Source organism: Polyergus mexicanus, unplaced genomic scaffold, assembly GCF_030449975.1.
Source record: "Polyergus mexicanus isolate NDT 795.1 unplaced genomic scaffold, iyPolMexi1.0 SCAF_23, whole genome shotgun sequence".
NCBI lineage: Eukaryota > Metazoa > Arthropoda > Insecta > Hymenoptera > Formicidae > Polyergus > Polyergus mexicanus.
This window is the reverse complement of record NW_027223343.1, coordinates 2,236,968-2,248,002: the sequence shown is the minus strand read 5'-3', so window position 1 is coordinate 2,248,002 and position 11,035 is coordinate 2,236,968. Positions and strand designations below refer to the sequence as shown.

Here is an 11,035-nt window from a genome sequence, read left to right as displayed (position 1 = left end):
CTCTCTCTCTTTCTCTCTCTCTCTCTCTCTCCCTTTATCTGTCTTTGCTTTTGGTTCTTTGTCTCTTCTTTAATTTGAAAAAATGTATATAGATTAATTATATATCTTACATATATGTGTATATAAATATATATATAATATATGGTTTTATGAATATATAGTTTTGAATAATATGTTTATTACTATTATACTTTTTAAAAATTACAATAAAAAATTAATGCAATGCAACAGTAGTTGCAGCCTAATGAGTACGTCTTGATTTGGATATTTAAACATACTTATTAGGTAGCTTTAGTGTTGCGTTGCACGTTGCAGGTCATAGTGAGTACCTATAGTTTAAGAGTAATTTATTTTGAAATTTTAAGCGTTTATATTTTTGTGATACATATCGCAAATCATAATGTACATATCAAGGATAAAGTGGTACAATGTGTATTTCAATAAGAAAAATAAAATAATTTTGGCATTTTATTATATTTATTCTATATTGCAATTTCTATATTGCTCTGCTTACCAGAGAAGTTGGGTTATATCTGCAAGAGACACGCATATTGCAATCATAAAAATTCTTTTTGATTGTAGTCTATATATATATATATATATATATATATATATATATATATATTAGGCATTCTAAATCCTATCCGATTCTGATGTTAAAACAGGGTTTAAAATGCCCAGACTATGAATAAAAAAAAATTTATAATTTTGAAACATGTGCTTTTTGAAGATATAACCTAACTTCTTAGATTGGATATAGAAATAACAAAAATATATATGAAAATATTTATCTATTTTATACTCAATTACATATTTAATAATATTTATAATTTAAGAAAGAAAGATTACCTTAAAAACGTTAATATTGAAGAAATGCTATCTTTCTGAAATACAAAGCACGCAGTGGCACGCAGTTCACACTAGACACGGGGTCTCTAGTTCACACGTACGTTTCTTGCGCATGTGTGTAAAATATCTAAAATGACACGCTTGCTAGAGATTTTAGAGATATCTATGAAGAGATATCATAAAGAGCTCTTCTGAAAGATATTTAAAAAAAAATAACTTACTGATATCATTTCTAAGAAAATTTAATTAAGTCTTTAAAAAGTCCTCTTAAAGAGCTCATCCTCTCAATAATGCTCACTGGGTAATAAATTAATAGATTTTTTGACAGCGAAAAGCTATTCACGCACAAATTAATTGCAGCAAATAAATAATGTTAACTTTTTTTATTATTTGTTAATTGCTTGGAATAATTATTTATTAAATGCGTAAGTGAGAAAGGGCAATTTTTGGTAATTATGCAGAATAATTGCTAAGAGGCATTGCTGAGAGGCAGCTAAGTCCGCCCCAAAATTGTTGCATGGATGAGAAAGTATATGCGTGGATGCTGTGGGTTCTGCCCCCCCCCTCCCCCTACGGGGAGGCTCCACTTCCGGAAGATATAACCTAACCCAAATCTATTTTTTATTTAAAACTAAGATTTGGTTTGGGTTAGGTTATATCTTCCGGAAGTGAAGCCCCTCCGTAGGGGGGGGGGGGCGGAACCCACTGTATGCACGCATATACTTTACAAAGCAAAGCGAAGTCCGCCTCACAATTGTTGTGCGGATAAGAAAGTATATGCGTGGACGCAATGGACTCCACTATAAAAAAACTAGACACATAGGTTTGCGTTGAACTTCGCTTTGCGTGGAAAATAAAAAAACCCAAAGAGCTTCGTCTCTGGAAATGTAAAGAAACACTTTTTTCACGTCTGATCTACGTAAATACAATGTAAACAATCTTTATTTATTTTTATTTTATAATAGAAAAATCATTAAAATTGTGAAATCATAACTTTAAATATCTCAGAAACTATAAGAGACCGCCGGTTAAGTTATAAGGAAGTTATTCAGAGTCATGTCCTTGACAACATATGTCAAGGTCAAAATCATCGATGAGGTGTAACCTAATATGCATATTTACCGATTGGGCTTATGTCATATTCATAATAAATGTATGAATAAGAAACAAGTCCATCTTCTTCGTAATAAAAACAATTTCCTTCCTATTGATTATACGGTTTGTATACAGTTTATCTTTTGTATTAAAATTACCTATTAAAATAAGATAGATAAATGATTGATACTTAAAAGATTAAGCATTAAAACATGTGATTGTGTCCGTTAAAATTCAATATGGTATAAGCTTTGTACATATATACTGTTTATATAATCCCTTCTAAAAAGAATTTTCTTTCTATCGACTAAGTTTTTAAAGAAAATTACATCCATGTATACATACATATATTGCATAATGTAGTACTTTATATTTTGCAGAAAAATTTCAAATTTTAAATTTTTACAAAAAGCAGTGAGATCCCATAAAAAAATATCACAAAGGTAAAAAATATACGCCGAGTATATAAAAAAATCCCAACTTATACGCAAAAAAAGTTTAATATTTATCCCTAAAAACTAAATATTAAAAAAATGTTTCCTGGAAAAATAATTTTCATAAAAAATAAAAAATAATTAAAAAATAAAAACTTTCAATAAATAAAAACTAAATATGAAATCAAGTTAAATAGCCAAGTACATAGAAGTAATTTAGTTTGTGAGAGTTTGTAATTTGAAATAGTATTTGTTTGATAAAATCAGTCTTGAATTTATAGAAATATTATAAATTCTCGAAAAAATTAAAATGCATTCATTTTATTTTTATTAAAAGATTACACTATTATGTTCCCCTCCCAAATAAATATTTTGTATAATATATAAAATAGCACTTTTAACATTTTATGATTTATTACAAATAATAAATCATAAAATTAATCCTTACTGTAATAACGTCGATTACATTAATCATCAATTTCGAATTTAAAAGTGCTCCATGCCAAACTGATCGACCCGTTCTGAAATTAATCATAAACTTTACCAGATAGGCCCGGAATGAAAAGGATTCAGATTAAAGTGACATACATACAAAAATTTGGCGTGCCCGAGTCGCATTATAAATCATATATTTTTATTAATATATTGATAATGATTTCTGATAATTAACATATTGATAATGATTTCTGATAATTAACATATTGATAATGATTTCTGATCATCTTTTGCAAATTTTTATTTCATATCGGGCACGCCAAGTACTTGTATGTCACTTATATCTTAATCCTTTTCATTCCGGGCCTATCTCGTAAAGCTTACGATTAATTTCAAAACGAGTCGATCAATTTGGCATAAAGCACTTTTAAATTCAAAATTGGTGATTAATGTAATCGATGTTATTACAATAAGGATTAATTTTATGATTTACTATTTATAATAAAATCCGCAATATAATAGTGCTATTTTATATATTATACAAAATATTGATTTGGGAGGGGAACATAATAGTGTAATTTTTTAATAAAAATAAAATGCATTTAAATTTTATGGAGAGAATCTATAATATTTTTATAAATGCAAGACTGATTTTATCAAACATACTATTTCAAATTACAAACTCTCACAAACTGAACTGCTTCTATGTACTTGGCTAATTAACTGGATTTTATATTTAGTTTTTATTTTTTATTTTTTGAAAATTATTTTACAAGGAAAAATTTTTTTAATAGTTATTTTTTAGGGATAAATATTAAATTTTTTTGTGTATAAGTTGGGATTTTTTTATATACTTGGCGTATTTTTTATAACCTGTGTGAGGTTCTTTCGTGAGATAGATATTATTTTAATAATATAGCGTATTTTTTATTTTAACTCAATAATCGTTTTATTGGTAGATGCACAATCGCAAATTAATTAATATAGCATCTGTTAGAAATAGATAATAAATTTAAAAAAAATGTATGTATATTATAGAAATTAAAGAAATATTGCTTATTAGAAATATTTTTTAGTACCCAATATATAAAAGATACTAAATTGTTAATTTCCAAGATATGTTATATTATATTATTTATAATAAAATTCAATTAATTTCGAGTATATATATAATATATATATACAGGGTGTCCCATTTTAAAGGACCCACTCAAATATCTCAGAAACACTGCGTTAAATCGAAAAATGTTTCAGACAAAAGTTGTTTGGTTTCGAGGGGGCCATAAGATGGTGACAATCATTTGACCTTGAAAAATCATTTGAAGGTCATGTGAAGGTCAACTTTAAAATCTTAAATGGAAACCTCCATTTTTCATTTAGTATTCTTGTAGCTGACATCGAGAGCTTTCCAAAACACTATAATAAAGTATTTTTTCATTAAGTACTTTTTGAGTTATTTTATATTTTAATCTCACATATTTTGATATAAAAAATAAAATATTTCATAAAATATTCAGTTTTTGATAATCTTACCGTAATACTTCTATCTACAGAATAATGAGACAAATCAATTAGTATAAAAAAAAAATTGTTTTTAAGAAAATTATTTACAATATATTTTTTAAAACAATTTGTTTTTTTGGCACTAATTAATTTGTCTGATTATTCTGTACATAGAAGTATTACGGTAAAATTATCGAATACTGAATATTTTACGAAGATTTTAAAGTTGACCTTCACATAACCTTCAAATGATTTTCCAAGGTCAAATCATTGTCACCATCTTATGGCCCCCTTGAAGCCACACAACTTTTGTTTAAACATTTTTTGATTTAACGCAGTGTTTCTGAGATATTTGAGTGGGTTCTTTAAAATGGGACACCCTGTATATATTTGAGATACATGCAAAGCAATATAATTTAATTAATGTAGTTTTCAGGGATTTTAATATTCAATTGGAAAGAGAGAAGAATAAGAATAACAAATTACAAGAAGAAATATTGTAAGTTTCTAAATATGTATCAAATTAACGTATTAAATGAAAGTAAATATTTGAAAATAAATTATTATTTTTCTACTTTGTCTTTTCTAGATTATGTTCATCATTATTATCATCATTTATATTGTCATATATGTCTATTATCATATTGTTGTTATTTCTAGAAAACTGGAAAAATCAATGAAAACAGAAAACTGTCAGCATCTTATGCCGGTATGTTCTTATGGTAAAATCCCTAATAAAGAATGATAATTATATAAAATTGCAACTTATTTAATTACATTATTGTGATTTTTGAAATTAATACTTTACTGTTACAGAATAATGTCAGATCACCGAACTCTATTAAGAAGCCACGAACCGATAATTATATTTTAAAATCATCTTAAAAAACCAAGATAATATTAAATAAGGTAAACTGTTTTTGATTTGTATTTAATGTAATTATGTCTATTTTTATACATGACTATAGGCCTAAATGCAATTAAAAAATGGGAATCAAAAAATCGGAAAAGCTATATCTGATAGAAATCGGCATCCAGGAGATGGAATGATAGACGAGGATGGCAACTGGGAACGGAGAACGCCGGAGGACGCTATAAAACCGGATACAGATAAATAGGAATACTATGTTCTAAAGAAGTATGGCCTTCCCGGAAATAAGAAAGAAAATTTACAAGCAAAATTAGAAATAAAAATTGAATCAAATAACAAAAAAACAAAACAGAAAATAAAACTTTTGTATTGACATCGTATTTTCAAATTTATTCAAATGATAAAATAAAAGAATATTTTCGAGATGAATATAATTTAAATTATTATATGCGATACTCGACGAATTGATAACTAAAAAGTTGCGATACAAAAAAAAATGATAAAGGATATATACCATGTCTTAAAAGCGTATAGCCTCCAATACTCCCAGAAATAAAAAATATCATACAAAAGATTTATAACATACAAAATTAGAATAAATACTTGAAAGAGAGAACAAAAGGAATAAAGAAACTTTCATACTGACATTTTATTTTAAATTTCATTCAAATAACAAAACAAAACAATATTTTCAAAAACAATATAATTTATGACAAGTTATGGTATGCGAGACTCAACAAATTGATAACCAAAAAGTTGCAGTACAAAAAAATTGATAAGAAATAGATACTGTTACGTCCGGTGGGCTCCACGATTCTTTTATTTCATAAAAACTCTTTCACTGATATAAAAAATTACGCTCTGGAACCTTTCTGCACATGACCTAAAGAATAAAGAAGGAGATATCTAGCAGGCGAGACTAATCTTTCAGAACGAATAAAATTTTTAACCATGAGACGGATCAATAAATATTCCGGGACTAAGACCCACGTCAAAGATTTGAAAATTCGAGACGGATCAATAAATATTCCGGGACTCAGATCCACATCAAAGATTTGAAAATTTTAAACAAAGATAAGAGAGACCCGCTAGAACGCTAGAAATGTAAACCATGTGCGTACGAAAAACAAACAGATAGATCAAATATTCAACTTTAAGGTCCGCGCAACGGGCTTAAGGGTTTAAAACAAAGAATAAGGAGAGGGACAATGGTTTACAGATGAAATCCAGATCCGTAACCAGAACTCGCGATACTTGACACTACGCGCTCGTCTCCCAGACCACCCTCTTGTGTTATCTGTTTAAGATAAATTTCAACGGGAATAATAAAAATGTCAACTTAGCCAATCATAACGGATTCTCCAATAGGCTGGACTTAACTTCTAAAAACAAAAGCCTATACCAATAAGCGCAATTTCTGGACCTTCTTTTGGAAGGGTAGTATTATACCTCCTACTCATGAGAGGGGTAAATAGTAAAGATGTGATTTGTTAAAAAAGAATTCTAATTGCCTAATGGAGAGGATACGTGAGGAGAGGCTAAGATTCAAGGATACGCAAAATCTTCGCTCGAAAATTCATTCCGTTTTCGTTCTTCAACCAACTCATTACTTAGCTAGTAGTCAGCTCTGAGATCAGATATTCGGTTTTCCGCGACTTTGAATTATGTAGAGAGCGAGTTTAGATAAAAGTGAAAGACTTAGTGATATTTCACTGAAATCGCGGCCGGAAACAAGTGTACAATTTTTCAAAATTTTAAATAAAGTCAAATACAATTACGAAATTTTGGACTTAAAATTTTTTTGATGTTTGGATCCACGTACTTATGTGAATCTTCATTTTCAAAAATGAAACATATAAAATCTGGTGCGCGATCTTCGTTAAGCGATGCATCATTATCCTCGCTGATGCGAGTAAATTCGTCAAAAACTGACATTGATGTTTCATCCCTTAAAGTAACAAAATGCAAATAGAGTTTGAAACTTTAGTGGAATAGGCCTTCTGGGGAAACCACTCTAAAAAGAACGCATCAACAATAGTACCTCAAGGGTGATGCGGAAACCTATTGGCATTAAATACAAAAATATACAATTGACTTGCTTTATATTACAATATAGTTATTATTACATATATAATATATAATATTAGGGTCTGTATATAAGTTTATTACATAATAAGACATAAATATCTAAAAATGATATTTTCATTTAGTATAACTATATTGTAATATAAAGCAATATATTATATATATATATATATAAAATTAACATATGTATTCTTCATTTTGGTGTTAACTTTATAACATAATAATAATAATAAACGTAATAACTCTATAAACAGTAAACAGCGCGCGGAACTATATATGCTAAAACTCCATATGATTTACGATTAATATACCGTCCCTGAGTTCGAGCGTCTTACATTTCCGCGAGCAGCCTAGATACTGTTAAACAAAAGGAGTGGGGATGGCTGCAGCAAAGATCAGCCGAAAAGTGCAAACCGGCCGCAGGCCTGATCTAGATAATCCGGAACCGCGGGGGTTAAATCACTTAGCCATCTCTCGAAAGTGCTTTTATAGCGATACAACAAATAAAATTATTTGGCGCGATTCAACTGCTCGTACATCGCTCGTCGACGTTGACGGTCGTGAAAGTACAATAATTCGTGTGTGTGCATCACCTTACAACATTAATCCCATAGCGACGAGGGAATGAATCCTTTCGACAAAAAAGGATTGATATGAACAATAAGCATCTATAGCAAATCCGTATGGTAATTATGTTAAGAACGCACGCATGTACGATTACTATATATATAGTCCTCCTTTCGTGCATTACATGTACATGATATATACATTACATACGATGTGTAATCATTTACCGGGACGAATATACAGAGCGTTTCAAAATCTACATACTTCCCTCATTTATTTATTTTCGAAAGAAAACTAAGAGATCCGTTTTTATATAGCCAATTGAATAGTACACAATTTAGCGAATCATATCTTTAACGATATAAGTAATTAATAAAAACTTGTTCCTTGGTTGATATTAAATAAATATTATTTTAATAAAATTTTAATTTGAGATTTAATCATCAAAGTATTTAAATTAGGAATGGAGATACCTCTCTGTTTTGACATTTTGGTTGAAAGTTTTATACATGAAAAAACTTGATATCTCTGCAATACTTGATATTTCTGCAATACTTTAATACGTATTTACGTACGGCATATGTAGCATGTCTAAACGTGTACAATGAGACGCAAGAATCTTTGCTATTAGTGAACTTTTTCTCTAATAAACTATTACAGAAATAATAGAATAACAGAATAATAGAAAAGAAAAAAGATTAAACATTACACATAAGTTTTTAACAAGTACTATATGACATATACAGAGTGTCCCATTTTAATCTCCTCAAGCAAATATCTCAAAAACCAAGCCCGAAAGAGAAAAATGTTTCAGACAAAAGTTGTTTGGTTTCGAGGGGGCCATAAGATGGTGACAATGATTTGACCTTGAAAAATCATTTGAAGGTCATGTGAAGGTCAACTTTAAAATCTTAAACGGAAACCCCCATTTTTCATTTAGTATTCTTGTAGCTGACATCGAGAGCTTTCCAAAACACTATAATAAAGTATTTTTTTATTAAGTACTTTTTGAGTTATTTTATATTTTAATCTGACATATTTTGATATAAAAAATTAAATATCTCGTAAAATATTTAGTTTTTGATAATCTTACCGTAATACTTCTATGTACAGAATAATGAGACAAATCAATTAGTATAAAAAGAATTGTTTACAATGTATTTTTTTAAACAATTATTTGTTTTTTTTTGGCACTAATTAATTTGTCTCATTATTCTGTACATAGAAGTATTACGGTAAGATTATCGAAAACTGAATATTTTACGAAATATTTTATTTTTTATATCAAAATATGTGAGATTAAAATATAAAATAACTCAAAAAGTACTTAATGAAAAAATACTTTATTATAGTGTTTTGGAAAGCTCTCGATGTCAGCTACAAGAATACTAAATGAAAAATGGGGGTTTCCATTTAAGATTTTAAAGTTGACCTTCACATGACCTTCAAATGATTTTCCAAGGTCAAACCAATGGTACCATCTTATGGCCCCCTCGAAACCAAACAATTTTTGGCTGAAACATTTTTCTCTTCCGAGCTTGGTTTTTGAGATATTTGCCTGAGGAGATTAAAATGGGACACCCTGTATAATAAGTTTTAAAAAATCTATATTAATATGTAAAATGTAGATTGGAGTAGGCACCTTTATACATTTGTGTAAAAGAATTGCAAATACTTATATTTATTTATCTGTAAATACATATTTCATGATTCTCGGAATATAGAAAATATTCTGATAATTTTATAAAACGATAAGTCACACAAAATTAGAAAACATGTGACCATTTTTGCAATATTAAATATTATTCTTTGACATTAAGATAATTATATATAATATATATATATATATGTATGTATGTATGTATGTATATAAAAATATTAATATTTTAATTTATTTTTTCAGCGCATTAATGATGCAGTGCGGCGGGCGATGTATCGGGAGAGGAGGAGGCAAAAACACTCGGCTTACATGCCGGCAATGCCGTCCGGGTACATGCCCGCACCTACGGGATATATGTTGATGCCTCCCGCACCATCCGGATACGTGCCCGCGTCGCCTGCAGCATCCGGATACGTGGCCGTATCTGCTGCACCAACCGAATATGTGCCCGCACCCGCTGCACCAACCGGATATGTGCCCGCACCCGCTGCACCAACCGGATATGTGCCCGCACCCCCTGCACCAACCGGATATGTGCCCGCACCCCCTGCACCAACCGGATATGTGCCCGCATCCCCTGCACCAACCGGATATGTAGTCGCACCCTCTACACCAACCGGATATATGCCCGTACCCCCTGCACCAACCGGATATGTGCCCGCACCCCCTGCACCAACCGGATATGTGCCCGCACCCTCTGCACCAATTGGATATGTGCCCCGTTATTATTAAGATTATTATATAGGTTAAGTATATATATATATATATATTAGATACAGGTTATTATTATAAGATTATTAAGATTTAGGATAAAATAGGTATAAGTATAGGATAAATATAAGTTAAGTATAGGTATAGATATAGATATAAGTATATTATAGGTATATTATAGTATAAGTATAGTATAAGATATATGAATAAAAATAATACTTATATACAATAATATTTTTATATTTATTTATTTCTTTTTTTCATATTCCTTTTCCACTTTATTTATTTCCATCTTTGCTATCCATTAGATTTTATTTTATTAATCTCTGATTTCTTTTTTTATCTTTTCTTTTCTTATTTTTTTCTTTTTTCTTATTCCTTTTTTTAATTATGTTTTTAACTTTACTATCTTTCTATCTCCCTTATTTACTTTTATTTTGCATGATCATGGCTTTTATACATAATGAAAACGCGTGAAGAAAAGCTATGCGATATCTGAATTAATTCTTTATTTTTACGGAAAAGCGCTAAATTGTTTCGTTATAGCATCGCTTTTTGCTGTGCGGGGTTTTTGCATCCTATGTAATTTCATATTACTTCTGTTCGCTAGCTATAACATTTGATTTCCTTTTGCTCACATCATTCACGTCGCTGTTTCTACTCTTTTCTCTATAAATAAATAATTTTTTTAATTTTTATTTCATAGAAGATATCATTACATAAAACAATAAAATTACTTTTCAATTTTTTCTGTTTTGTTATTCTCTAAATACATCTAAATAATATAATCTGTATATATTTTTTACATTTGCAAAAACTAATTGC

General features: G+C 29.2%; 1 protein-coding gene across 1 annotated transcript; it reads left to right on the top strand.

Moving 5' to 3' along the window:
* The first annotated feature begins 9,769 nt into the window (after positions 1-9,769).
* On the top strand, positions 9,770-10,231 carry LOC138942765 (uncharacterized). Its single transcript, XM_070313235.1, has one exon. The coding sequence runs from the start codon at positions 9,770-9,772 to the stop codon at positions 10,229-10,231; it is 462 nt and encodes a 153-aa protein (XP_070169336.1).
* Positions 10,232-11,035: the final 804 nt, after the last annotated feature.

Coding starts and splice junctions, on each gene's coding strand:
- LOC138942765 (XM_070313235.1), top strand. CDS start 9,770: ATGTATCGGGAGAGGAGGAGGCAAAAACACTCGGCTTACATGCCGGCA.